The sequence below is a fragment of the Laetiporus sulphureus genome (genome assembly GCF_001632365.1).
Source record: "Laetiporus sulphureus 93-53 unplaced genomic scaffold LAESUscaffold_26, whole genome shotgun sequence".
NCBI lineage: Eukaryota > Fungi > Basidiomycota > Agaricomycetes > Polyporales > Laetiporaceae > Laetiporus > Laetiporus sulphureus.
In genome coordinates, this window is record NW_024468535.1 from 1 (window position 1) to 27,626 (window position 27,626).

Consider the following 27,626-nt stretch of genomic DNA (forward strand, 5'->3'; position numbering starts at 1 on the left):
CTTATCGGAACTCGAGACAAACATTTTGATCATCCCCTCGATCGTATAAATCCTCTCTTGCTGCTCTCGATTTTCATGGCACTTATTCTCAACTTGCTCAGAGGGTCGACTCGAAGGGCCTGCAATTTTGCCTTGCGAATGCTCAAGCTGATCATCGAATGTGCTATACAACAGAAAGGTGCAGTCTCATCTGACGATCAAGAGATTCTCAAGAGATTCCCCACGGACATTCGAAGTGTCCGGAAACTATTCGACCTCGATCCTGTAACCATCGTCTGGGCAGTTTGTCCAACTTGCTCATCCACGTACGAGCCTTCATACCAATCTGGCATTCCTGTCTATCCTGCGCGTTGCCGGTTTCGACGCTGGGAAAGAAGCGTGCCCTGCAATACAAAACTCACGATTCATGAGGTGCGCGACGGACGCAGCGTACGTCTACCACGATGCCCGTTTGCGATACAAGACTTCGATTCATTTGTAGGGCAGCTGCTCTGCAGACCGGGAATCGAGGACGCACTTACGCTAGGAGGCCAGATCGCGCAGACGCACCGTCTCTACGATATCAGCGATGGCTCTGTCGTACGTGAATTCAAGGACAAGGATGGAGGGCCGTTTTTACGCGTATCCGGCACCGAGATCCGTTTACTGTGGAGCCTTTCAGTGGACTGGTTCAATCCCTATCTCAATAAGATAGCGGGAAGGTCGGTCTCAGAAGGTTCCGTAGTGATGTGCTGTCTGCTCCTGCCTCCCAGTCTGAGGTATAAACCAGAGAATTTATATCTCATGGGTATCATTCCTGGGCCACATGAGCCGTCTCTGGAAGAGATAGATCATTTCCTTCGACCTCTGATCGACAAGCTCCTGGTTTCCTGGGAAGACGGCGTCTGGTACACTCGGACGTACAAACATCCTCGAGGACGACTCACGCGCTCCGCGATAGCACTTCTCGTCACAGATCTCCCCGCAGGAAGAAAGGTTGCGGGTATGGCTGGTCCCTCGGCGACTTGCTTCTGTGCACTGTGTGTTTTGCTCTTAAAGGACATCAACAATATAGATATGAACAAATGGACGATGAAGGCCAAAAAAGATGTCGTCGTTTTTGCCAATGAGTGGCGGAACGCGAAGACGAAGGCTCGACAGCAAGCCACTTATCGTGCCCACGGTGTAAGATGGTCACAACTGTTGAGGTTGCCGTATTGGGACCCGACTCGCTGTGTGGTGGTGGACGGAATGCATAACCTGCTTCTTGGGCTAGTCCAGTACCATGTGCGCATGATTATTGGTATGGACATGCCAGTCAACGATCGGTACGATGACGACGTTGACGATCCCGAGAGCATGCGCACGCCGGACAGTACGAACATACGAAAGGAAGTTGAGAAAATTGAGAAAATCTTGGTCTCCGAAGATGCTGCTAAGAAACTCGATCGAAAGTCGAGATTGGCCTTGCGACTCATGTGCCAAAAACGAGGTGTGGAGCAGCCGTCGTGGGGGTCAACGAAGAAGCTGAAGAAGAAAGTCATAATTGATGCGCTAATGGTGAGTCCACTGCAAAATTCGTATAGGTGTAAGTCACAATGATACCTCTAGGGGAGCATGCGCACCACAATGGCAAGACCTTCATTTGAGATACCTGCACGCTCGATACCGATTGCAGCTCACGATTCAGTCATAGGGAAAGACTACGTCGATGAATGCGCAGAGAATATTGCAAAGAAGAGCGAAGACGACGAATCGAGTAGGGCTGTTGCAGTATTTTCTGGAAAAGACTTGAGAAATTTGCAGCACGATATATCACAGACAACCCGTCCGACATACTCGAGTGGCCCACCATGCAACATGGGAACGAAAGCACGGGGAAAGCTGAAAGCAGACCATTGGAAGGCCGTAATCGAATTTGAACTACCCGTCTCCCTTATGAAGAGATGGAAACCTTCTACGGCACATACACATCCCGACAGGGACACTCGCTATGCCTTAATTCGATCCACAATGTTGCTTGCGTGCGCGGTGCAGTACGCCACATCTTATATCATCTCGGAAGAGCACAAACAGATCTATACCGAACACATGCATTCCTATGTATCCGGGATACGGGAACTGCGTCCTGATCTATCTCTCCGTCCGAATCACCATGCTGCCCTGCATCTGGGAGATTTCTTATTGAGGTTCGGACCAATACGAGGCTGGTGGATGTTTCCTTTCGAGAGGGTGATAGGAATACTGCAGCAAACCAACACAAACGGCAAATTGGGTCAGTAAAAGTTCGATCCACGAAAGGATGGTGCTCACGTAATTTCAGGTCAATTGGAAAAAACGATGTTAGAATCATTCTGCGCAGCGGCGAATATCAAAGCTTTCTTGAAATGTGCTGAGTGTCCAGACGTCCTGCGGAAGTGCTCGTCTATTATCGAAAGCTGCTTCAATGAAGGTGACCGCGGAACGTTGATGTCAGACATCCGTGCCTATCTCGACTTTGGAGCTGTTCAGGCCAAAGCACCTTGTGTCTCGGATTGGCGCGATTGGCAGGATATCGAGCCCGATCTCTATGAGGCATTATCAGCAGAGACGATGGTGCTTGCATCTGAGCTTGGCGACTGGAGACTTGGACGAAAAGCACTCAACCATGAGCGATACACCATTAATGGAGTCCGCTTCTCCACATATCATGCTGGAGAATCTAACAGTCTTGTATTCTTCCAGCCAGCCGTAGGTTCGGTGATGATCCCTGGAGTCATTCGCAGCATACTGTCCATTCCGGCGGCGGACTACTCCGAGTGTCACCCTAACGCGTACATTATCCTGGTCATATATAGGTACAAGCAAAAGCCAACCGAGATGCACGATCCTTTTACCGAATTTCCTGACTTCGGTGCCAGCATATGGTCAAAAGTGCTTGACAATCACATAGAAATCATCCCTTCGAATCGTAGACTGTGTCATGCACTTCGACAGGAATGGAGCAGTGTCACATATGTAATGAAGGCTCTCCCAACCAAGGTATATCTCTTATTCTAGATATGCATCGAACAACATCTCACAAAAATGTTAGTACGTGAATAGAAACATCTGATCTATGCTCGCCTCTTCATGTAGTACACAAGGTCTCCATAGCTCTCGTATATAATAATGATTGGTTCACCTTCCTTGCATATGAGTGCCGTGATATCGCCGTGAAGGACCGAGACAACATTCTCACCACCCATCCCAACAGAATTGAAGAAGCCTGAGATGTGCTGTCAAGAGGCGTTCACATCGTCTGTCGCAATCACCATGCATAGGGGTTTCCACTACTAGTACAAGTGCGAGACACGGGTAGATATGAGAAATGCGCGCCTAGCGACCGAATATCGACTTGTTGATCCCTCGTCAGCCATCAACATAGTCAGCCTACAAAGTGATGTTCAGAATGGTCAAAAGTGCATGCGTATGGGCTTACCAAATGAGGTATTTCGATTGCGCTCGTGTATCCTACTTGCTGGCATTCAGACTTGTCAAGAGATGCCAGCCACTGCGCATCATAGAATGATCGTGGCAGCCCACGGACGTACTGCCGGCTAGACTTCAGAGATGATACTGTTAGTAGCGATATACGCAGAAGGGCCCTGTTTCCCCTAGACTGTGGAATCCTAGACATGGCATGAAAAGTGTCGATAGCATGGCACAGTATTTCAAGGTCGTCATGACGCCAAAGCAAACGTGCACGGCGGACCACTTTGAAGTCTTGGGTAATACCATCATCGGTGTGATCGGAACTCATTCCGGCGATATCAAGTAGCTCGAGAACCTCTTCTATAGCACCCCAAAGCGATCGTTCGCTCGCCTTATTCGCTTTGACGATACCCATTCTGCGGTTGAAGATCTAGTAGAACAATTGTCAGCGATAGAATATACCTTGATGGCAATACTCACTCCCTGGCGACGAGTATTGCGCCGAAATGCGGCTGCATTCTCAGATTTCTTCTTGTCTGAGTCCAGTCTTCCGGCATCACGGATTTCTATTCGCACACGCTGCAATTTCATAGTGCAGGAACGAGCGATAGCAATCTGTGACATAGTCTCCTCATCGAACACTAGGGGAGACTCGTGGCCTGATTTGATCCGCTGAAGGAAGTCTCGCGACAGGAGAAAGACGACCTCCTTGTTCCAGCGCGAGCTTAACTCGTGGTTCCAGTCGATCAACGGCGCGGCGATATCGGGCCCGTCACCAGATCCATCTGCGAACGCTTGTACAGCGTCAGGAGTGGCGCTTTGCGGACGAACACCAGAAATGGGCAAGACGTGTCTGCTGCGCAGATAATCGCGAAACCGAGCCTTATGAATTTACGCTTAGATAATTGTTCCACGCTGAAAAAACGTTCGCTTACATTGAACAAATTGTTGTCTCGAGGGCCCTTCCTCCCCTGACTTCTCAGGATTGCGCATGCATCTCCGCCCTCGTCTTCATCTCCAAAGTATTCTTCTTCATCGACATCCATGCGCCCAGAGCCTGTAGCGGCTCGAGAACTCCTATCAACACGGTCGTGTATTCCATGCCCGGCATTGCCCCGACTGCCGAACTGAGTGCGTCCACCCTTGTGTCCACCCTGATTACCAACTGTGTCCAAGGCCTTTTGGACGCCCTCCCTCACTCCAGTCGCCACAGCAAGCGACATTGCCTGCATCAGTTTGGACAACGGAGCATCGTCAATAGGCCTCTCTGCAGTGCTTACAGGAGGTCCAACTGAGGCGCCGAGGATAATGCCTGGAGCGGTGGCATGCCCATGACCTTCGACTATGGAAAGGAAAGCCGACGATCTACCGTTCGGAAACTAACAGTCGAGAACCAGTGAATATTGTCTCTTATAGAGCAGTGGACGTGAGCTCACCTGGAACACGAGCTCCGAATGACTGACATGAGAAACACCGATTGAGGGAGCTCGAGATTCTGGAGCAACACGGTCCGAGGCTCTTTCATGATGTAGCATTGCATCGAATGCGGGAACTTCGTCGGAAAGAGCGACAAGAGCTTCGTTGACAAGAGATTCATCGAAGATGTCTTGCCTCATCTCATCCTCAGAACTGTATTCATGTTCGGATGGCCCAGGAGACCCCTCCTTTTATAAGGTGAGCAGTCGTCGCAAGGCGGGTTAAAGTCCTCACATCATGAATGCCAACGAATCCAATCTCATGAGATTCTGCATATGCTTCCGGCTACAGATTGGTGCCATTACTATCTTTTACATTAGGCATCAACTGGAAGAAACGCACGGTGATAGTGACCCAAGGGTTGCCGGATAACTCGGCGGGCGTGACATCCACTGCAGGCAAAGCGATCTATTGATCATGACTAGAGTAAGCACGCGCGGAACCAGGAACAGGATAGGCACTCACGGTGTGGTACCATCCATCGATCCTTCACGAAAGTTTGGAGGACTTGGCGCCTACGCCAAGGCCAGAGCTCTGAACAGGTGCTTTGTCGCTCTCCATAGCTAGGACAGTGCGACTTAGAAGGGAGGACATATGTCTTATATCATAATGCGAGAATGCTCTGAGGCCGAGCGTAAAACCCAGTCTCGAAACCCGAGGCCGATTCAGTGCGAATGTCGGCTATGAAAGAATGAGAAAGAAGTCCACTCACCGACATCCCAAGCGGCTGCATGCTGGAGCAGCTGCGATTCCATAACAATCCGTTGCAAGTACCATTCTGGGCGTAGCGGCTTTTGATGTGAAGGCGAGGAAGTTCACGGAGGCCACCAGAATGGGACAAAAGGAAGTCCAATATAGCAAAGCCACTCACTAGCCTGCAACGTTGGCGACGGCGACAAGTACAGGACGGCTACAGGACGGCCACTGTGAAGGAGGACGTGCGATCGGATGTGTTTGCGGATCAAGTGCGGAACGCGGATCCGACTGCGCACCAGATTAGAGTGGGCACGGATCAAAAATAGTCGAGTGTGGATGGTCGGAGCGCGAAGGCGGTTCAACGAAGAGTACGTAAGAAAGAAGTCCAATATAGCGGAGCTACCTACTCACCAGCCTGCAACGTTCGCGACGGCCACGACTTGAGGTCGGCTGTCGGGACGGCCACTGAAGGCGAGATCGTGATTGAGTGGGGTAGCAGATCAGATTGCGGGGATGATCTACGGATCAGATTGCGGGGTTGATGATGTATGAAAGGTAGGCCCTTGGAGCAGAAGACGACGCGTGATGAAAGCGAGGCAGGCTAGCTCACCTGCGTTGGTCTGAAGTTGAAGCCAGATATTTGCGTTGAATCCAGCGATCTGCGTTGGACAGACAGGATAAGGCAATGAGAAGGCAGCCTGAGGAGGGGGCGGTAAGGGGGGTCTGTGGGATCGAAGCAGGAGGAAAAGATATAAGCGCCCGCAGAGCCGGTCTGATATACGCACGTGCCGGTGACACCCTGCCCTAAACATCGCCGCTTATGGTAACCGGCTTGGACTTGCACACCTTCTCTTTCGCCCACTACGGTCAGTGCGGCCTGACCGAAGTGGGCGGCAATCGTTACGGTGTTTCAATATATATATTATCGAGTACTTGTGAAGCTCATAAAGTTTTAGTATCACAGTATAACTCGGGATCTTCTGTAAGACAAACGCGAAGGTGCGATGGCCACGCTCATCGACTTCTTGCTCGTCGCCGCTCGTCGTCCGCATGTGTTCTCCTGGATCGGCAAGGCCGCTCTGAGATCTGTCACGAACTATCGCAAGCTTCGTTGGAGAGTACCGGGCCTAGCAGGTACGTACGTTTGTTCCCTTCCGAGCTTCTCATTCATTCCGGTCCGTCACAGTTGCTCCACCTACACGGCATGCGACGTCGAAACACTTCGACGGAGGTGCGTCTAGCCGTGTTATACCAGGGAATACCAACGTTCATCATCCAGCATGTGCAGCACCTGGCTGGCCGCTATCGCTGCCGGCTCAATCATCGATATAACTATAAATCGCTCCACCATTCCGCTGTCACTGCCTCGCCGTCCTGCTCTTTTGTCAAGTGTCTTCTCTTACAAAATCATAAACCATGTCAGAGATGTGTGTACGCAATGTCTCGCAATATCCTGAATTAAGTCCGTCCTAGATGACATTGAGGAAGACTTTGACTGTGCACGCTCTACCTATCAACATTCTTGCGCTTAGCAGCGACGGCTCGCTCATGCTATCAGGAGGTGCATATCTCAATTATTCTGCTGGTTGCCGATCTGATTGTTTTGTTTGAAGCTGATGATGGGTGCTTGATGGTATGGAATCTCAAGTCGGGCGAGAAAGTGCAGGAAATTTCCTGTGTCTTCAATGGAGCAGTCACCGCGATATGCTGGCTTGATATGGACAAAGGAGCTACCATCGTGTTCGTATTTGGCTGCTCGGATGGCAACTTGCAGTTATACCAAAGGATCGAGGTCAACGTAAGTCCTAACTGTCCGCCTCTGGTCCGGGTTTATTGAGCATCCCGGCAGACGATATTCAATTTTTCTTCGATGACAATTGCTCATAAGGGCATGGTCGAGGACCTCCAATTTGATTGCAACTTTGGTCGTGTTGCCAGTGTCAGAGGAGGAACTGCCCAGGTATGGAAATTAAACGCAGGCGGTGAGTACCTCTGCATTCTCGAGTGCCGGTCATTCACATAGGATTGTATCTAGGCATTTTAGAGAGTCTCGTTACGGAACCTCCCCGTCAAGACGCTATTGCGCGCTCTGTGCATTTCTGCGATGCAGGCGCGAGCATTATTGTGTGCTTCTGTGAGTCGCACAAGATGTGAGAGTTCCTAGCCGGCTTCACTGCTCGAACAATGCTCTGAATGTACCCGCATAGCTTCTGCTATGGCATCGACCCTTGGAGCCTCAAGTGGTTGAAGCAGATTCCCACCCGCATGTAAGCATTGGTTTCATTTATGTATCGTAGCTTCAATAACGTCTAATTCATAGCGGCCATTCTGTCTTGTCCTGTGACGAACGGGCTTTCTTCGTTTCAAACCTTGTCAGCGGTGTGGATGAGTATAAGTTTCCGTCACTGGAACGGGTTCGTTCCTACACGTACCCGATTCTACGCAACCAAATCATGCAGATTGCAATTCTCGATATGGGGTTCGTTGTAGGCGGTGACGATGGGTTTGCGCGTATCTTCGAAAGCACGACTGGTCGCCTCATGGACCGACTTGAACATTCCGGGACACTTATTCAAGCTGTGGCTGTACGTAGCATGAAAACCTTCGACAATTCCTCATGAACGACCGATCACGATCACTTTCATCTAGACACGCGAGCATGTCGACGGTACATTGATCGTCACTGCTACCACTGAAGGTGGACCGTCGGAGATCAAAGTATGGGTCAAGGTAAGCGATCAGGGCTTAAGTAAGTGCTGCCGCTGAAATTTATACAACCAGGTTTCGCCGTACAAGAAGGAACCCGTTGAAAACGCCTTCGTGCATATGACTTCCTGGTCACAGTTGCTCTTCGTCGCTTTCCTTAGTGCCGTATTCGCAAGCATCATAGGGGCAGGTGTTCATGGATACGTTGGAGGGATATGGCTGCTGCTTACCAAAGCTTATGTATTCACTGCTCGCATGGTCATGGACGTGTAGCCACTCTGATATGTACATTTGTTGTTTGTTAACTATGTGCAACTGCATTGTCTAGCTCACGGCTTGGGTGATGAAATGAGTCTGAGACAATGCCCGAGAAGCGATCCACCGGTGGAACCGTGTCGAGATGTCGCGGGGCGGCCTTACTCAAACAAGAAATGAGAGCAGGCACTTTTCTGAGATTTCTGATAGCAAGCATGTCAATGGGCAAACGGGTCAGATTGGGGTACTTTTTGGCGTCCGAGACCCTGAGGGGTCTCAGAGATATTCAGGCCAATACGTGGCACAGGCGTGCGCGTTGGGATCTGTGAGAAGTAGCACAACCTTTTCTTTGGCTGTTCGGCAAGCTAGTCGCAATAGGCTCTTGCATCTATGTATATGCTATCCCCGGATATGATGACGTCCCTTATCAGCGTGGCCCACATAGTCAAGCCCGAGTGTCTGAAAGAAGTGCTATACGCAAATACATACACGTGAATATATACATATATACTGGTCACAATGCAATTATCGTGTGGATCGTTCGAAGTGCTACACGCAAATACATACATGCACACTGGTCACAATGCGATTATCGTCTGGATCGTCTTGCTGCTGGGCGTGGAACACGACTCTTATTGACCTCGACTTCCTGTCTGACATTGCTTGGTGTAGCAGACCATGTACTTGGCTCCGCATCCTCAGGGATGGCGTTGAAGTCCTTGAGGTAGGAAATTGCGTCATCGATAATACCAATGAACGTTTGGTAATCCTGCACTGCTGATTTCATGCACTGCTTCTCAGTGAGATGCGGCGGCGGCGGTGCCTCGCATTGCCTCTTATACCGACGATCCCAATCAACGTCGTAGGCAAACTGAACATGCGGGGTGAAGAACTCGACCATGCGAGAGGACACCACACTCCAGATATGTTGCATGTAGGTCGTGGGCCCGATAATACCATGGGGCTCGCGTACCCAGAGCGACTTCATATTTGGACTTGCGAACCAGTCTTCGAATGGTCTAACTGTTTCTATGGGTTTTGGCTGCACCTCTGTGGTTGGCCCGTCGAGCGTTGCACAGTAGTAAGCGAGCACATAGAAGAATGACTCGAGATCATCGAGGTGATTGTGGGGACCAAGGGTTTCAAAAGTTGTCTTGTCGGTATACATGACTTTGACGGATTGGAATATGCGAGTGCCCTAAGCTGATGGTTAGAACAGATGTCGAGAATACAGCACATGCACTTACTGTTCGAAAGTCACCAATGGTTGCCACACCTGAGTTCCATAGCGTCCTCACATTTGCGGCCAGATCCAAATCGATGAGCTTGCCAGTGTTTCCGGAAGTGCCAGCACTGTAATACATTAGGTTGTTGAAGCTGATGTCACGGTGGAGGATGCCTCGCCCCAACAACAGATCACGGTGTCCTTAAAGGTATTTCGTGAGCGAAACATGAAATAGTGCTAGGATGGAATGCCTTACCGCAGACGCAGTCATGAAAAGCGATAAGAAACTGTAAAGGGTTCGGGGCGCACGATAATGGTCCATCGTAACGTTCCAAAAGTAGCAAGCAATGAACGTGGTCCGGTGCATGGTTCAATGCTTCAGGAGCATTCTCGATTTGGAAGAAATCTTGTTTATGCAGAAAGTCCTGTCCCCGGAAATCTGAGACCCTTTCCCGCTCCCTGGATGCAAACATCTCTCCAACGCCATTCACACCGTGGGCAGCGAGAAGCATGGTTGCCTCCGATGTTCGATTGGCAGCTCGCCAGTAATCCTTCACTACGCATCCTAACTTCTTGGACTTGCAGATTTCACCCATCCAGCATGTCGTTCCACGCGATCGGATGGTCCGGGAACGTTTCCAGCGATCTGCATTCACGACGATGTCATGAAACGTGGTGTCGTTGTTAGTGGTCTTTGTCGGTTTAGCGATTTGCATGGGACAATAGGGAGCAATGGCCATTTCCGATAATTTGAGTACTGCAGAAGTCTTGTTCGACTTCTTGCTCAGCATGATTTCAGTGTTCCTGCCGATGGCATGATCATTCGAATGGAGAAATAGGATTGCGAGGACGAGTAGGTCAGGGTGTTTATGGAAATCAATGAATGGCGAGTGCCATACGCCACTTCGGTCAAAACCGTATAAACGTAAATTTCTCTCCGTAAAGACGAATGATGCGGCGAAGCGTCGATCGGGTTGTTCTATGAGCATTTGCCGCACGTACACGCCAAGCTGGACTGCATCATTCTCGACTGACGTGTTGCATTGCAGCTTGATTTCCAAAGCATTGCGGACATGGCAGTAACGAGCGAGCAATACGTTGCAGCCCCTCGAGCACTTCTTCTCCTCGAATATCGCGATATCGGGACTGGAGTGTAGACCAGATGTTCCATCGTCCGAGCGAGCAGCGTGTGCAAATTGCATCTTGTGAACGTTCCTTGCTGAGCCAAAGATCGTATTAGGCATGAGATGGTTGAAGTGGTCCTCGACTGCATGCATGATATTGACGAAGGGCTCGTATAGTTGCGCTTCAGCGGTGAAGGTCTTGTTCACCAGCTGAGGCCAACCAGCTTCGCAAAATGTGTTGACGAAGCTTCGTACTGTTTGTTCTAGTTTACGCTGGCTCTGTTTTGACATTCCATTGTGTAGCCAGCGCCAGAGAGTCAGCTCTACAGTGTTTCTATTCATCACCATGAACCCCGTGAGCGATGCTTGGATATGGTCAATTTTTGCTGTTTCTTCGAAGTCAGAATTGGCTGATGAGACCTTCGAGGGAGTTATATGAATGACGGGAGCAGCTGTGGATGGTCGCTGTGGAGTTTCGGGGAGCTGTGGTGTCGAAGAGAGCTCTGGAGCCTTGGCCTGTTTGTCTTTGGCAGACTGCCTGCCTCTAACTGGAGGCATGGTGCGAGCAACTGGTTCATGTTTGGGAAGCTGCTTGCCCTTGACTGGCTTCTTGGGAGGCTGATCAACACCGTCGGGACTAGCTACCATCTGCTGTGTCTCCCCATCGTCTGCAATACCCGACTGCATTGCGGGTGTGGACGCATTTGACGTGGTTCCCTTCGTCACGCGGGCATTCGACTTGGACTGGCTTCGCCTGTGAATTGTATCAGTAAAAGATTTAATGCACGAAAGTGTATTCTTACAAATTCATGGCAAAGGGGGCCTTCTGCTGTTTGGATGGAGGGAGAGACATCCAGCCAGTTGTTGAGGGTGAGAAATAAATCGGCTGTGCTCAGTTCGAAACATGTCGACCACGTGAAACTAAAAGGCAAATATATCACATGAGCGCGTTGTGAGGAAGAGGCCTACGAGGAATAGAAGTAGATGCACCTTGTACAAATTAATGAAGGAAGCTGATCCAGGAACGCGCCACCACTACGCGGCTGTTGATGCAAATACGCCCAAATGCGTCCTTGATGGAGGAGGCGAAAGAGAAACCACGGTGGCCCGACGACACGTTTTGAGATCAGCCACTTCAGGGCAGGCTGGCTGTGACGTTCGCAGCTACTTTTTCGGTAGGAGGTGGCGTCACACGAGCTAGAGCGTCACGTGCAGGGAATAGACATGTTTGAAGATCTCTGAATTTCCGGTAAGACGAGCGCTGCTCTACACATGGATTTTCAGGCCTCTATTTATACGTAGAACCTGTAGGTAAATTTAAAGGGGTTCAAAGGAGCGTAGGGGGGCAAAACGAGTGAAACAGTTGAGTAAAGAGTGGGGTGTGACTCAAAAAAGAAATAGCTCAGCCACAAGTGTGTGGGCGCACTGGCGCTGAGTCACGGGATGTAGATGCCCACTTTAGGGCAGGCTGTCACTGACGCAGGGGATATAGACGTACTGTGGCACTTATGTTTTCTTCTTTTCTTACTTTTATCTTCTCGCCTCCCCCCCGGCAACGCCGCTTTTGTGGTTTCGCTCAGTGCTCGCTGGATCTATAATTTCCTTGCTTTTCGGTGCACAATAGTTGCGGCCTCGCAAACTGATAGATCTACCGTTGTTTTCTCCCCAGGTCTGTCTGGCTCTCCATTGTGCTACCGCGTTGAGTCTTCGCTATTTCTGTCGCAACTTTGGTTATCGAATTCACTGCAGCACGAACATACGGTTTCAAGTAAGTGTTTATACACCGCTGACATCCATTGGATGGCTCACTCCCGCAGCGACTTCCTATCCCATAAAACGGTCCCCGTCCGTTCAGAATGAGAGTCTCATGGCGTACACCGTCGCTCACGCTCAATGGAAGCTTCGACAAGATTATGCCAAGCCTGATTTTTTCAGACACTTCACTCTAGCCGTTTTGCGTGAGTTGTGCAATTCTCGCCAATTATATGTCGCTCCGACCGGACGGAGGGGTCAAAAGGCTGCAAAGAACCGAGTTCTGAAGGAGGATTATATCCGCACTCTTCTCGACAACGTAAGTCGTCGTTCTTTTTCTTGAGTATCGCGCTGAATAGGAGCCAGCGGGCAGCTTTTAGTGTGCCTGCCGTGAGCCCTTCCAGCGAAGCTAACAAGGCATCTCCTCAGCCAGTCGAAACTCACGTTGCGGAGGCTGGACCTCACATCAAGAGGCGGAGGGCAGCGGATGATTTACTTCCCGAGGTTTCTAAACGGGCTCGCTTGGAGTCTTGCTCAAAGTCTTCAGACACTTCTGCTTTGGCTCCAGAGGGATCAACGTTGTCTGCACAGAATGCGCCCATCTCAACATCAGTGAGACCATTCACATATAGCAACTCGACACCCGCTAACGTTTGCACTAGGAAAGCACACCTGTAGAGGAAGAGACGATCTCACCCATTCAAAGGAAACGTCCCTTGGCTGATAACACCGCGGATGACCCAGTGAAGCGACCTCATCTCGAAGCTGATCTCGTCGTGCAAGATACCCATCATAGATATGAGGAAGATTTGAACACGATGTTCGAGGTAGCATTGACGATTGCCCCCCCCAGCGTAGCAACATTTCTTGTTCAAGATCGAGTAGAAGTGGCGATGCCGCCTGCAGGTCCAACGACATTCGAAGCTAAGGCTAATGGAAAGAATAGATCTCATCCTTCTCGGGAGGTACGAATCAGGCTGTTTGACCGAGCGAAAGACTGGAATCCGATCAAGGAGGTGTCAATCCATTGTTTGCCAGACGGAAATTTGGATTTGCGTTCGCTTAGCGCAAAATTGGGAGTCTATGAATGTTGTCAGGTTAGTGTAACATGTCCTCTATTTATTGAGAAGACTGAATGTGAACGAATGCATAGGTGATCGATCCAAGCAACTTCAAACCTTTTTTTAACTATTCAGAAGGACTACTGGGACGTGATGACATTGACGAATTGATGAAGGATGAGTACTTGTGCGTGATAGGTATCGTCTCAATTATCATCACTAAAGAAGCCCACTGAAGGGAACTGCTTAGCCACCAAATCACATATGAAGCAGAGAGGGTAGATTTTTAGCACCGAAAGGATCAGTCCAAGCAAGCAGCTCATGATGAATATTGTACTAGCCTGTCGGGTCAATTATCGTCTACTAAGGAGGACCAAACTTGTTTGCACGCCGTTCATCTCCATGAGCATGACTGTCCCTATCGAATGAACGGTGGCATCTGAGAGAGAAGCCAGGATCTGCGAACCTAAGCGGTGGATCGACGAGATCTGCAGGTACGATGTCGCTTCCGTATCAAAGCCGGTAGTAATCATGCTTAGAAGTTCGTATGGTAACGTCGGGTGCTCATATTGAATGATGCAGCATGCTTTCGCATTTCCTTCGATATTCGTGTAGCTGCCGAACTGAAGGCCCATCCAGTTGCGTAGATGCACCCACTGCTATTTTTTATGTGTTGAACTCATCGCAATTGCGTCCTTTACTCGTTCCCAAGCGAACAATGAAGTGCTTGATTCTGGTTATAATACTAATAAAATACACGCGCTAACAGACAATCGACAAAATGTAATATCAAGCTGTTACCTTCCACAACAATGTGAAATGTTCTTTCCATGCCCAATCGTTGCTGCTGAAATACGCAGTATCGAGCTGATGACTGCAGTGGCGAATGTAGGCAAGCTTCATGCCATCTGAACCGCTCGATGACCGCAACCGAGTGTTTCCCAACTTGCCCAGTCTCAATGAACTCGTTCAACAGTGTTGCGATCATCGATTGCAAGAAATGTTGCCCGTCCGACATGATCACGCAGTAGCGATCCATCGTCGCCGCCGCCTCTGAGGCCAGCGCAACCTTTTTGAACGCGAGAAACTGCACGGTTGGCTGCGACTCGAGCACGTCAGCGGGGACACTGTTCGTGTCTCCAAGACGCTTGACGATGCCTGCGGTGAGTTGGAAAGACATCGTTTGTGGAGGCCTGAACTCAGACATGGGCGCTTCAGGCTGACGGCGAAATTGGCTAGCGGGAGACTTCAGTAATGTTTTCTAATCTACCTACAAGGAAGGGGCGAGAAGATGAAAGGGGGAGCGGAAGCGCCCCAGTGCGTCTATATCCCCGTGCCTCAGTGCCAGCCTGCCCTACAGTGGCGTCTAAATCCCATGACTCAGAAGTGGCCCACTGAGTTGAGTCGCTCGGCAGGCCGATTCATCCCCTGTACTGTTCTATGAGAACTGAAGTTTTATATATGCGAGGATTAGAAAACCATCCTAGATGTTGACCAGGCACCATATTAACTATTTGCATGAATGTTGGCTCTGTCCGCATTCTGCAAATAAAACATGTTACTGAAGCAAATGTTGTGCATAATTTGCGTTCGCACGGCATACCGGCACATATTTACAATTCGCAATTGTGCCTGGCCTGACCTTAAATGTGGTATGCAATATTCTAAGTTTGATCACACTGCCTTTTCCCAATTTATGGTTTATCATTTAGATGAGCCGAATACTCAGGCACAGATTCCGGCTTTAGCATTGTATATGTCACAATTGAAGACCTCACGGCATAGGTCACACTCTCACGCCACATTTACACAGCATTTGCCGTGGGGACCAACGGTATCATGCCTGCGGTGTTATGTGCCGCATGATTCATGGAAGGTGCAAAATGAGTCATTGGTAAGATTCTATTTCTCGTCGCCCGTAGATCACGCTCAGTCTCATCGAGAACGCAGACGTTCATTCGGCCTCTTCTTCCAGAGGATTGGTCTAGATTTGATCTCCACGCAAAACGGATTCAACTTCTCTATCTGGTGGACACCGCGCTTGGTGGTGCTGACTCCAGTAAGAATACCGTGTGCAAAGTGCTTGCGCTCCGATTGGCCACATTATCCGTTACGCCGTTCTCCAATATGCTCAGCCTCAATCTCTCTTGCGAGGGCTGGAACTTCAAATACGTACCGCTCTTCCTTGGCCCCAATCTCACCATGTTGAGGATATTTCCGCGTCCGACATGTAGTGAAGAATCTGTAACTTCGTTCTTTGCCAACATTCCTCAAATTTCCCCGCAACTATCTCTGCTGATGTTACGTGGCACTGTTCGATGGTCTGCTTCACTGTCGCACGCCTTGGGGAGCTTACGGTGTCTTGAGTCATTATGCGTAGACGTGTCACAAGACTCCATGATAGGCTATCTCCTGCTCGGACTCTGCCACCTTCCTTCGTTAAGGGATCTTACCGTATTCTACCTATGCGACGACCCCAGAACGTTGGAAGGGAATGGGAGGAAGTAGGCCGTTGGGTTGGGACGCTCGTCGAGGTTCGCAGACAGGAGAGAGAGCGGCTCACTGGCAGGTCTCCAGATGGCGCGTCCGGAAATACAAGGTCTGTGGTAACTCTTCCACTGCGCAGGATCGTTTTCTTGTTCTGACTGCGCCGCAGGCTGCTGTCGACATGCTAACATGGTGAGGCAGCTGCGTCGCACGTGGTTCCCAAAGGGTGGATTACACAGGTAACCTTGTCTCGGCATGCGTTTACTCAGCATTGGGTTATATTAGCACAGGTCAGGTTCGGCGAGGATTGATTGGCCGTGAGGACCTCGCCAGGTGGCTGCGGAGAGTCCGGACCCTCGGTGCAGCCTTGTCCTGGTTGCTAACTATGAATAGCGTAGGACGCCGGTAGCGATGCTCTATTCAACTTCTAGACATGATTGCAGGTGTATATTTTAAACAACTTTGAAGCGCCCAATAGGTGTGCATGCGAACTGCCAGTGAAAGTGTATAATGTCAAAGCTACCACCTGCGAAGGCGAATGCCCAGTTTCCGCGGTTTCCATGTTTACAGGTCGTCCGAGGTGTCGTGCCTGCTTCTTGCTGCAGGGCTGCACTGAGTCCAGAGCCATTGGCAGCACGACGGCAGAAGATCTTCTTTCTGTGTCGCTTGCTTCTATATCACCAGGGAGCACATTGCTGAGGACCTGGGAATAGATGGGCGGCAACTGCCGACTGGCAGGTGAATGGCGCTGATGCACATTCAGTCACAATCATCTCATTCCGAGCGTTACTGTCGCAACTTTCTCCGTCTCGGAGTGATCGATGCATCAGAATTAACGCGGTTGAGTTCCGAACCAATTTAAGCTGTTAATAGTACAGACACGACAGACAATGTCGGGATGCAAATATAGACATGTGTACAATGATTCTATAACATCATATTGTCTATGAGGCGGAAAAGGACATTAAAAGGGCTGACATGACGGTATAGAGTAAGTCGAAGAGTGTCGAAGTCGAAAGGCAGTCCCATCCGCTCGAGCTTCTGCTTGACTGAATCCTCGTTAGGACAAACAGCTTCCACGAAGGCGACGAATGAGATGTGAAACCCAATGTAACTCAGATAGTCAGAGGATTTTCAGGGCAGGAGATCAAGAGAACGAGCATACGTCGTGCAGCTTAATGAAAAGACCATCACGTTACAGATCACTGATAAGACGAGGTGGGGCCTAAAAGGAGCATGATCTGACTCAGGTGAATAGGAACGTGCATTGGATTTGCATGCCCGACAGTATTCAGCACTGAGCTGTATCCTGCGCAGGCGAAGCCTTGTAAGAACAGTTGTTTGTGTGAAGCTGCAAACGAGTCCGCGTACTTGATACTGCCACTATCTTTTCCCCAACGACGGCCGGGCCGTAAGTTATTGAAGAGACTTGTCCAAGGCACATTCGTTCAGGACAGTCTGGCAGAATTCTTCACAATGGCCATCGTAGCAGGCAACCATCCGTCTAAGAAACGACATGAAGAGCAAAAAAGAATACATAAACTCAGCACCAAGCTCTTGTAGATACTGTGCAGTGATGGAAGACAATCGTCAGTTGATGCCTTTCCCATATTCGAAAAGGAATTGCTCACCAAACGAGAGACAAAACACCATCTATGATAGACACGAGTAGCTTGCAGTAAATATGCCCAGACCGTTAAAAGCAGACTATTTGTATGGGGAAAGGAATTGGACAAAGACCCATGATTATCGTGCGATATGAGGCTATGTATGTACGTAGCTGTTACACATGGATGCAGGCGACCATCGCGAATGCGCGGAATCATAACAGGATGTGAAATGCAGGACAATGATAGACACACAGGAGTGATGAAAGATGAAAGAGTAAGCGCGGATAGAACACAGCAATGAAGCAGAACACCAACGAAGGAATGTCTATGATAGCAGGCCGAGTAACTTGTCGCTGTCCATCGACTTGCTCGCAAGCCGCGTCCGCCGTTCCTCGTCTTTGTCGAGCCCGGCACCCTTCATCATGATCGCCATGAGGTTGAATGCCTTTGGCGCATCGATCGCTATGTCGTCAAGGATCTCCGCAGCGGGAGCAAAGCCGTCCTCGAAGGCCTGCGGCGAGCACAAGTTCTTTGACAGAGCACGCGAGAAGAAATCCGCAACAAGCTGCGCGTCTGCCTCCTTCGATTCGAGAGCTCAGGAGACAAGTTTGTCGACGAGACGGAATCTGTGCTCTGACGGGAGTTTGGTGAAGTACACCTTGGCTTCATTCAAGTCGCGGATGCTGAACCTTCGAGTCCTCCTTCACCCGTGTCTTGGCCTCTGCCTCGCTCATCGACGATACGTTTTCCTCTCCTCTCTCCTTGTCAGAACCGCCAGCCTCTGATTCAGCAGGCGTCGCTGTGGACTTCGTTTCGTCGGCCAGCGGTTTCGACCGTGGAAGGAGTTGCAGTTTCCTGCGTTGCGGTGCCGGCTCTGGCACACCACCCGGACCAAGGTCAATGCTCGACTTTCGGCTCGGTGGTCGGCTCAATTCCGACGAGACAGTCTCGTTCGCGAGCTCAGGATTCTCCATCAGCTTCGAGAACATGTTCAACGAGCTAGCGCGCGATATGGTGCTTTCTCGGCTCTTACTCTTGTCTCTCTGGAAGATGCTGCTAGGGCCGAGCACCATAGACGATGGCGTCTTGCTAATCTTACCGAAGTGCGAGAGATCTCCGCCTTTGTTGGACTGCTTCTGCGTGCCGGCAACCGACCCGCCGTCGAGACCAACCTGCGGGTGATCGCGCTCATCCCCGCGACGGGATTCACTTCTCGACGTGCTGTGCGCGGTGCTGCACTGAGCTTCCCGCTCCTTCTCTTTCGCGGCCTGTAAAACGTCGTTCATCAATGCAATCTTGACTCGGGCATAATGAAACCCTACCAGTTCATGAATGGCAGCGAAGCGGCTCGGTGGTCGGCTCGACTTCGACGATACAGCCTCGTTCGCAAGCTCAGGGTTCTCCATCAGCTTCGAGAACATATTCGATGAACTAGCGCGCGATATGGTGCTTTCGCCGCTCTTGCTCTTGTCCTTCTGGAAGATGCTGCTAGGACCGAGCACCATAGAGGACGGTGGCTTGATAATCTTACCGAAGTGCGAGAGGTCTCCAGCTTTGTTGGACTGCTTCTGCGTACCGGCAGCCGACGAGCGGTCGAGACCAACCCGCGGGTGCTCGCGCTCAACACGGAGACGGCATCCACCTCTCGACATGCTGTGCGTCGTGCTCCTCTGAGCGTCCCGCTCTGTTCCCTTCGCGGCCTGCGAAACATTGGTCATCAATGCAGCTTTGACTCAGACAGAATGAAACCTACCAGTCCATCAACGGCAGCGAAGCGGCTCGGTGGTCGGCTCGACTTCGACGATACAGTCTCAAAGTTCGCGAACTGATCCTCGATCAGCTTCGAGAGCATGTTCAACGAGCTAGCGCGCGATATGGTGCTTTCGCCGCTCTTGCTCTTGTCCTTCTGGAAGATGCTGCTAGGACCGAGCACCATAGAGGACGGTGTCTTGCTAATCTTACCGAAGTGCGAGAGGTCTCCAGCTTTGTTGGACCGCTTCTGCGTAGCGGCAACCGACGAGCGGTCGAGACCAACCCGCGGGTCATCGCGCTCATCCCCGCGACGGGATTCATCTCTCGACATGCTTTGCGTGGTGCCGCACTGAGCTTCCCCCTCCTTCTCCTTCGCGGCCTGTAAAACGTCGTTCATCAATGCAGTCTTGACTCGGGCATAATGAAACCTACCAGTTCATGAACAGCAGCGATGGTTGTCGGAGCCGCAACCTGGTTGCGAGGCACCCAATTACGTGCACGCAACTCGATAACGTCCTGGGGAACGCACGATGAGCACCATGTTCCGCGTAAAAATGGGTAATCACATACCTGCAACATAAACTGCATACGAGAATTCACGTTGGGGTTCTTGCAGAGCTCCTTCATGCGCGCGAAGTAGACATCCATACGCGCACGCGCCTTCGGTGTGTCCAGGAGCTTTCCAACGGTGGTCAAGAGCTTGCACAAACTCTCGACTTCTTCCTCCTCTGGGTTCTCGACGTTGGCGAGCAGCCTCTTCACACGCTCGTGCATGATATTGATACGCTCCGTGAGCATCTTAGATGCCGGCGTCTTGCTAACCTCACCGAACTGCGAGAGGTCTGCGGCTTTGTCGGACTGCTTCTGCGTACCGGCAACCGACCAGCCGTCAGGACCAACCTGCGGGTGCTCACGCTCGCCACCGCGACGGGATCCACCTCTTGACATGCTGTGCGACGTGCTCCGTTGAGCTTCCCGCTCTTTCTCCTTCGCGGCCTGTAAAACGTCGTTCACCAATGCAATCTTGACTGGGGCATAATGAAACCTACCAGTTCATGAACGGCAGCGATGGTTGTCGGAGCCGCACCCTGGTTACGAGGCACCCAATTGCGCGCACGCAACTCGTCAGCGTCCTGGGGAACGCTCTGTGTCGCTTGCTCCTTCATACCAGGTATCACCAGCGAGCACAATATTGCTGGGGGAGCTGGCTATTGATGGGCGGCAGCTGCCGGCGGATGAATGGCGCTGAATTGCATTCCGAGCGTCACTCTCGAATTAACGCGGTTGAGTTCCGAACCAATGTGAGCTACAATAGTACATGCACGACGGACAACGCTGGGATATAAATATAGACGTGTGTGTGCATAATTTCTACAACATCGTATAGTAATGCTGAGGTTCATCCATATCGTACCAGCTCCGCTGAAATCAGTAATCCACAGTTTGTGTGAAGGATTGTCTATAAGGGTGACATAGCGTGGGTCGAAGGGTGGACATGACGGTATTGAGTAAGGCGAAGAGTCGAGATCGAAAGGCAGTCCCATTGGCTCGAGCTTTACGCTTGACTGAATCCTCGTCAGGATAAACAGCTTCCACGAAGGCGACGTATGAGATCCGAAACCCGACGTAACACGGATAGTTAGACAATTTTCAGGGCAGGAGAGCAAGAAAACGAACATACGTCGTGCAGCTTGACGAAGAGACCATCATGCCGCGACATGGTGCGTCTGCCAATACAATGCGTGAATGATCCCTATTTACAACAGGGGAAAAGCCCGATAGTGTCCAAGATGTGCTGATCATGTTGCAGATCGCTGAAATGGCGAGGTGGCGATCTAACAGGACTCGGAGCATCTGAAGAGGTGAGTAGGAACGTGCATTGGATTCATGTGCCCGACAAAACTATTCAGCGCTGAATTGTATCTGTGTACTAGGCGAAGCCTTGCAAGAACAAATTATTTGTGTGAAGCCGTGATCAGACCGGCGCTGCAAAGGAAACCGCATACTTGATGCCGCCTTGTTCTTGTTACTGTGAATAGAATGTATGCGCTGTGTTCAACCTTCTGGGTACCTTCGCAGGTGTTCCGCGTTGGTGTCGGACGTGATCATAGCAAATATGATCCACAACTTATTGCGCAGGTATGCTACAGAAGGACGCGTGAAAACGCCATTTTATCACTGCGTTCACTTCCATGGTACGTTCGGTTGAAGATATCTTTATGCTTGATGATTCTACTAGTACTCCACGATCAGTCAACCAATGGATGCATGACATACCGCAATCTGCCGATGAAAGCACGGTAATGGTGCTGTCTTGCAGCGTGTCGATATGAACAGTCGAAGATCACACCGTCTGGCTGACTATCTTTTCCCTAGCGGCGGCCGGGCCGTAAGCCATTGAAGAGACTTGTCCAAGGCACATTCGTTCAGGACAGTCTGGCAGAATTCTTCACAATGGCTATCGTAACAGGCAACCATCCGTCTAGGAAACGACATGAAGAGCAAAAAAGAATACATAAACTCAGGACCAAGCTCTTGTAGATACTGTGCAGTGTTGGAAGACAATCGTCAGTTGATGCCCTTCCCATATTCCAAAAGGGATTGCTTACCAGACGAGAGACAAAACTCCATCTACGATAGACACGAGTAGCTTGCAATAAATATGCCCAGACCGTTAAAAGCAGACTATTTGTATGAGGAAAGAAATTGGACAAAGACCCATGATTATCGTGCGATATGAGGCTATGTATGTACGTAGCTGTTACACATGGATGCAGGCGACCATCGCGAATGCGCGGTTCATAACAGGATGTGAAATGCAGGACAATGATAGACACACAGGAGTGATGAAAGATGAAAGAGTAAGCGCGGATAGAACACAGCAATGAAGCAGAACACCAACGAAGGAATGTCTATGATAGCAGGCCGAGTAACTTGTCGCTGTCCATCGACTTGCTCGCAAGCCGCGTCCGCCGTTCCTCGTCTTTGTCGAGCCCGGCACCCTTCATCATGATCGCCATGAGGTTGAATGCCTTTGGCGCATCGATCGCTATGTCGTCAAGGATCTCCGCAGCGGGAGCAAAGCCGTCCTCGAAGGCTTGCGGCGAGCACAGGTTCTTTGACAAAGTACGCGAGAAGAAATCCGCAACCAGCTGCGCGTCTGCCTCCTTCGATTCGAGAGCTGAAGAGACAAGTTTGTCGACGAGACGGAATCTGTGCTCTGATGGGAGTTTGGTGAAGTATACCTCGGCTTCGTTCAAGTCGCGAATACTGAAGAACTCCTTCGAGTCCTCCTTCACCCGTGTGTTGGCCTCTGCCTCGCTCATCAACGATACGCTCTCCTCTACGCTCTCCTCGTCCGATCCGCCAGCCTCTGATTCAGCGGGCGTCGCTGTAGACTTCGTTTCGTCGGCCAGCGGTTTCGAGCGTGGAAGGAGTTGCAGTTTCCTTCGTTGCGGTGCCGGCTCTGGCACACCACCCGGACCAAGGTCAATACTCGACTTTCGGCTCGGTGGTCGGCTCGACTTCGACAACACAGTCTCATTCGCGAGCTCAGGGTTCTCCATCAGCTTCGAGAACATGTTCGACGAGCTAGCGCGCGATATGGTGCTTTCGCGGCTCTTGCTCTTGTCCTTCTGGAAGATGTTGCTAGGACCGAGCACCATAGATGCCGGAGTCTTGCTGATCTTACCAAAGTGCGAGAGGTCTCCAACTTTGTTGGACTGCTTCTGCGTGCCGGCAACCGACCAGCCGTCGGGACCAACCTGCGGGTGCTCACGCTCACCACCGCGACGGGATCCACCTCTTGACATGCTCTGTGACGTGCTCCGTTGAGCTTCCCGCTCTTTCTCCTTCGCGGCCTGTAAAACGTCGTTCATCAATGCAACTTTGACTCAGACAGAATGAAACCTACCAGTTCATGAACGGCAGCGATGGTTGTCGGAGCCGCAACTAGGTTACGAGGCACCCAATTGCGCGCACGCAACTCGATAACGTCCTGGGGAACGCACGATGAGCACGATGTTCCTGCAAAAATGGATAATCAACATACCTGCAACATAAACTGCATACGAGAATTCACGTTGGGGTTCTTGCAGAGCTCCTTCATGCGCGCAAAGTAGACATCCATATGCGCATGCGCCTTCGGTGTATCCAGGAGCTTTCCAACGGTGGTCAAGAGCTTGCACAAACTCTCGATTTCCTCCTCCTCTGGGTTCTCGACGTTGCCGAGCAGCTTCTTCACACACTCGTGCATGATACGCTCCGTGAGCATCTGCAGCTTGAACAGCTCGCCGATGAACTTGATCAGGCCCAAACCCTGACGCTTGGCCTTCTGCGCAGCATAGTACTCCGACGAATACAGCACATCCTCGCCTGTGTCCTTCTCTGCGGCCGCCTTCGCAGCCTGGTCCTCGGTGGCCTTTGTAGCGGCCGCCGCGGCGGTAGCTTCCTTCGCCACCCAGCCGCGCTCGAAGTCCTCCTGACAGCGGTTGAGTAGGTACTTCCGGAACAAGTGACCGCCAGCGATAGGTTTTCCATCCGCGGTCTTAATCCCTTCATCCTGCACCTTCGGGCTGATCTGCTCCATCATCTTCCGGCATAACCGCGCATACATCTCTGACCACGTCGCCTCGTCCGTCGCCTTCTCGAACACGAGTCGGATGACCTGAATGAGCGTTTTCCCATCCGTCTCGTTCTCCGACTTGTTCGCCCATTCGATGATCTGGTCTGAGATCGACTCGAACCGCTCCATCGTGAGCTTGTTCAATAGCGCACGGACCTTCCGGTCGACAACCTCTGGCGAATCGATATCGACCTGCTGAGGCTTCTTGACAATGCTGGCTGGCTGCCATCGGTTGGCGGAGACTTCCAGGGGTGCGACAGGCTCAAGTGGTCCGCCAGGCTGCATACCGTATGAACCGAATGCAGAACCAGACGGCCCACCCCTGCCCGCATCGCCGCGGTCCGTACCCCGTTTGCTGCGCGTGCGCTTACTACTCATCGCACCAGCACCTCCCTGACTCGACGAGCGCACCATCGGTGCAGGACGGCCAAACTGCATACCTTGCGGACCACTAGACATCGACGCGGTCCGGCTTGGGTTCGACATTGCGAAGCGCTCGTCACTCGACATCTTCGCAGGTGGCGCGGCGAATTGGCCCATGTTGAACATGCTCGGGCCTGCTTTAAAGTTCGAAATGCCCAGACCGGTGCGTGCGGTTGATGACGGAGGGCCCATAGCCGCAGAAGATTGACGACGTTGTGAGCCTCCACGGCTCATTGGGAACGACTGGTCGGATGGCTCGAGGCCGATAGCATCCAAAGGCGGGAGAGAATCAGGCTTCTCCTTGCAAATAGCCATGAACTGCATGAGGAAATCTCGATCGTACCTGCAACGTCAGATGAATACACCCGCCACAACACAAGTTCGGGATGAATACGCACCTGAACTTGCCTTGCTTCGCATTCTGGTTGAGCTCGACCTTGGGGCTCTTGATGCCTTCTGGGTACGATACGCTCGAAATGTCCTCAATGATGCGAGCCGTCGCAAGTGCGGACGGCAATCCCGGGGTGATAGGCTGACTCTTCGCAGAAGAAAGATCCAGTGGTCCAGGTCGCTTCTTCGGCTCAGGAATAGAGACAGCAGTGTCGATCCTAAGCGGACCCTTGTCCTGGACCTTCTCCTTTGCCTCTTCCTCTGGCTCTTCCGCGATAGACTCCGGCTTCTCAGTAGGCTTTGGCAGCTCCCGCTCCTGCACGTGCTCTTCGAGCTCGCCCTCCTCTGGCTCGGCTTTTGAAGGCTCCTCTACAGCAGGTTTTGCCTCCTCCACGACCTCAGCCGCCTTCGCCTTAGCCTCCTCAGCCTCCTGTGTCGCCCGCTCCTCCTCTTCCTTGAGTATTCGCTCCTCCTCCTCTTTCCTTGCACGCTCCTTCTCCTTCTCCCTCTCCTCTTCCTCTTGCCGCACCCGTTTCTCCTCCTCCTCCTTCAGCCGTGCCTCCTCTTCCTCCTTCTGCTTGCGTATCCGATCCTCCTCCTCCGCCTTCTTTCTTTCCACCTCTTCACGTGCTCTTCTCGCCTTCTCCTCCTCTTCCTCCTTTGCCTTCTTTGCCCTTTCCGCCTCCTCCAGCTTAGCCTTCTCCTCCAGCTTAGCCTTCTCCTCCAGCTTCGCCTTCTCCTCCTTCTCCTTCTTCAGCCGCTCCTTCTCCATCTCCTCCGCTAACCGCTTCTCCCTCGCCTCGGGCGCCTCTAATCGTACCAGTGTCTGCTTCCGTGGGGGCACCGGCGAGGCCGGCGCAGCCTGCGTCGGAGTTGCCACACCCTGCTTCAGGTTCTCAAGGTTCACTTGTGCCCCATCAGCGGTCGTGATCCTGATCTTACTCTGGCGCGGCATGAATGCGGCTGCTTGCGTGTTCAGCCGGTTCAGGCCACTGCCCGAAGTGCTCGTAGATGGGGTGGGTGGGGGCGAGGAGACGTTACTGAGCGCGGATGTGTGCGTGTGCGGGGAGGGCGTTCCATGTGGCGGGTGACCGGTGTTCGCCATCGCGGGTGCGAGAGTCGGAGTTCCAGGAGGATGCAATGGAGGCGGTGGATTGCGTGGCGATAGCGGCATGCCAGTTTGTGGCGGTGGCCCAGGCATGCTCTGCGGCGGCTGATGTGGCTGAGGCATCATCTGCTGTGGCATGGCCCAGGCTTGGGGGTACGGAATATATGCCTCGGGAGGCATGCCAGTAAACGGAGGATACTGATACTGCTGCATATCGCATACAATTGTCAGCGTATCTGTCAGCAAAGGCGCAAAAGATGAGTTGGGACGTACATAGTACCAGCCCTGCATCGGCATCGGCTGAGGCATGCCGGTGGGCTGCCCCGCCATGGGCGGTCCCATGCGTGGGCTCGACATCCCCGTAGGCATCGGCCCTGCACCACCAGGGTTGGCCGGTGACCCGTTCGGTCGGCCGTTCACGCCATTCATCTGCCCGTTTGGCATCTGCCGCGGGTACACAGGCGAGCGTGGCGGTCCGCCAGACGTTGGCTGTGCGCCATTTTGCTGTGGCCGGAGCCCGCCGCTGGGGACGAAGGGGGTATACATATGAGGGCCCAGTGACGGCGGCTGCTGAGGGGAGAGCTGAGGCAGCGCGGATGGTCGGTTCGACGGAGAGGTGATGTCGGCGGCGGAGGATTGGGAGGGTGCCGTCGAGACCGGCGGTGCGCTGCTCGGGATCTGGAAGAGCTTTTTGACATCAAACTTGGGATGCGGCGGATGTGATGAGGACGTAGATGCTGAGGAAGGGGCAGGGAGCTTGCCGTTGACTGGCGCGGAGGTAGGCGTCGCTGGGAGAGTGCCGAAGGACTTTACGCCCTCGGACTTGATGGGCGGGACGGACGCAGGAGAAGACGAGATGGGCGCGGAAACGTCATCTATTGACCCAAAGGTCACCGAGGAGCCTGCGTCGATGCTCAGCTGCCCTTTCTTTCCCGAGAGATGGCGGGCGAACGACGTACCTGATTTTGCAGCACTCGACGGTGTTCGCGCGACGCCATCCTTAAACGATACGCCCTGACCTAACGCACTGGGACGTCTAGAGTGGGTCGGTTGTGGGGCTGATTGATTGGGAGCGGGCGACTGGGAACGTGGTGAGGGTGCTGAGGACGTCTGGGGCGGGCCCTTGGACCAAGCTGACTTTGATGAGAGCTGGGTCGGAATCTTGGGTGCAGTTGCAGTGGAAGATTTGCTCATTCTGGGAAGAGAGAGGTTTAATACATGCGATACAAGGAAGACATCGGCAGAAAATACGCACGAATTGTCGCGATGGAGCGGAGATTTGATGAGATCTTGTTTTTAGTTTCTTCGCGTGAAGGGTCGGTCGTGAAAGATGACCTGCCTGCAGGCGAACGAATGATCGCGAGAGGGGATTGAAAAAAGCACTCGAAAAGCGGATGCTGGACGTGCAGCAATCCGGAGTGTCTGTCCTGGTGGAAGACTGAGGGCAACTCGCACAAGGACACCGAACCAAAAATGATCACCTCAGCGACCCCGGACCCCGATCA

The 27,626-nt window shown here is 51.9% G+C and overlaps 10 protein-coding genes across 10 annotated transcripts; 5 read left to right on the forward strand and 5 right to left on the reverse strand.

Moving 5' to 3' along the window:
• Window positions 1–15: 15 nt before the first annotated feature.
• On the forward strand, window positions 16–345 carry LAESUDRAFT_619922 (uncharacterized protein; the record flags this gene model as incomplete). The annotated part of the gene is made up of 1 exon (XM_040903260.1): window positions 16–345. A coding segment is annotated over one exon (330 nt), but the record flags the coding sequence as incomplete, so codon positions are not given.
• An 885-nt stretch (window positions 346–1,230) lies between these two features.
• On the forward strand, window positions 1,231–2,460 carry LAESUDRAFT_620742 (uncharacterized protein; the record flags this gene model as incomplete). Its single annotated transcript, XM_040903270.1, has 3 exons — window positions 1,231–1,565; window positions 1,617–2,254; window positions 2,303–2,460. Coding segments are annotated over 3 exons (1,131 nt in total), but the record flags the coding sequence as incomplete, so codon positions are not given.
• Window positions 2,461–3,369: 909 nt separating this feature from the next.
• On the reverse strand, window positions 3,370–5,469 carry LAESUDRAFT_760214 (uncharacterized protein; the record flags this gene model as incomplete). The annotated part of the gene is made up of 8 exons (XM_040912701.1): window positions 3,370–3,390; window positions 3,440–3,862; window positions 3,913–4,314; window positions 4,368–4,811; window positions 4,869–5,096; window positions 5,143–5,193; window positions 5,251–5,316; window positions 5,428–5,469. 8 exons carry the CDS (start codon window positions 5,467–5,469, stop codon window positions 3,370–3,372), a joined length of 1,677 nt encoding a protein of 558 aa, XP_040763065.1.
• Window positions 5,470–7,077: 1,608 nt separating this feature from the next.
• On the forward strand, window positions 7,078–7,758 carry LAESUDRAFT_655938 (WD40 repeat-like protein; the record flags this gene model as incomplete). Its single annotated transcript, XM_040904586.1, has 4 exons — window positions 7,078–7,165; window positions 7,218–7,402; window positions 7,454–7,586; window positions 7,640–7,758. The coding sequence occupies 4 exons, from the start codon at window positions 7,078–7,080 to the stop codon at window positions 7,756–7,758; spliced, it is 525 nt and encodes a 174-aa protein (XP_040763066.1).
• A 1,396-nt stretch (window positions 7,759–9,154) lies between these two features.
• LAESUDRAFT_760216 (uncharacterized protein) lies at window positions 9,155–11,767 on the reverse strand (the record flags this gene model as incomplete). The annotated part of the gene is made up of 4 exons (XM_040912702.1): window positions 9,155–9,763; window positions 9,813–9,991; window positions 10,047–11,668; window positions 11,718–11,767. 4 exons carry the CDS (start codon window positions 11,765–11,767, stop codon window positions 9,155–9,157), a joined length of 2,460 nt encoding a protein of 819 aa, XP_040763067.1.
• A 1,014-nt stretch (window positions 11,768–12,781) lies between these two features.
• Window positions 12,782–13,963, forward strand: LAESUDRAFT_760217 (uncharacterized protein; the record flags this gene model as incomplete). Its single annotated transcript, XM_040912703.1, has 4 exons — window positions 12,782–12,985; window positions 13,033–13,278; window positions 13,329–13,763; window positions 13,820–13,963. The coding sequence occupies 4 exons, from the start codon at window positions 12,782–12,784 to the stop codon at window positions 13,961–13,963; spliced, it is 1,029 nt and encodes a 342-aa protein (XP_040763068.1).
• A 430-nt stretch (window positions 13,964–14,393) lies between these two features.
• Window positions 14,394–14,934, reverse strand: LAESUDRAFT_714890 (uncharacterized protein; the record flags this gene model as incomplete). The annotated part of the gene is made up of 2 exons (XM_040907096.1): window positions 14,394–14,472; window positions 14,642–14,934. The coding sequence occupies 2 exons, from the start codon at window positions 14,932–14,934 to the stop codon at window positions 14,394–14,396; spliced, it is 372 nt and encodes a 123-aa protein (XP_040763069.1).
• Window positions 14,935–15,649: 715 nt separating this feature from the next.
• On the forward strand, window positions 15,650–16,467 carry LAESUDRAFT_224652 (uncharacterized protein). The gene is made up of 2 exons (XM_040901635.1): window positions 15,650–16,326; window positions 16,384–16,467. Exon 1 carries the CDS (start codon window positions 15,855–15,857, stop codon window positions 16,233–16,235), a length of 381 nt encoding a protein of 126 aa, XP_040763070.1. The 5' UTR covers window positions 15,650–15,854; the 3' UTR covers window positions 16,236–16,326; window positions 16,384–16,467.
• A 1,682-nt stretch (window positions 16,468–18,149) lies between these two features.
• LAESUDRAFT_813465 (uncharacterized protein) lies at window positions 18,150–20,793 on the reverse strand (the record flags this gene model as incomplete). The annotated part of the gene is made up of 7 exons (XM_040914490.1): window positions 20,626–20,793; window positions 20,147–20,572; window positions 20,009–20,092; window positions 19,578–19,955; window positions 19,147–19,524; window positions 18,514–19,092; window positions 18,150–18,404 (listed from the first exon to the last, which is right to left on the reverse strand). The coding sequence occupies exons 1-7, from the start codon at window positions 20,740–20,742 to the stop codon at window positions 18,150–18,152; spliced, it is 2,217 nt and encodes a 738-aa protein (XP_040763071.1). The 5' UTR covers window positions 20,743–20,793.
• A 1,695-nt stretch (window positions 20,794–22,488) lies between these two features.
• LAESUDRAFT_760219 (uncharacterized protein) lies at window positions 22,489–27,315 on the reverse strand (the record flags this gene model as incomplete). Its single annotated transcript, XM_040912704.1, has 6 exons — window positions 22,489–23,436; window positions 23,490–23,573; window positions 23,628–24,966; window positions 25,022–26,325; window positions 26,395–27,023; window positions 27,081–27,315. 6 exons carry the CDS (start codon window positions 27,313–27,315, stop codon window positions 22,489–22,491), a joined length of 4,539 nt encoding a protein of 1,512 aa, XP_040763072.1.
• Window positions 27,316–27,626: the final 311 nt, after the last annotated feature.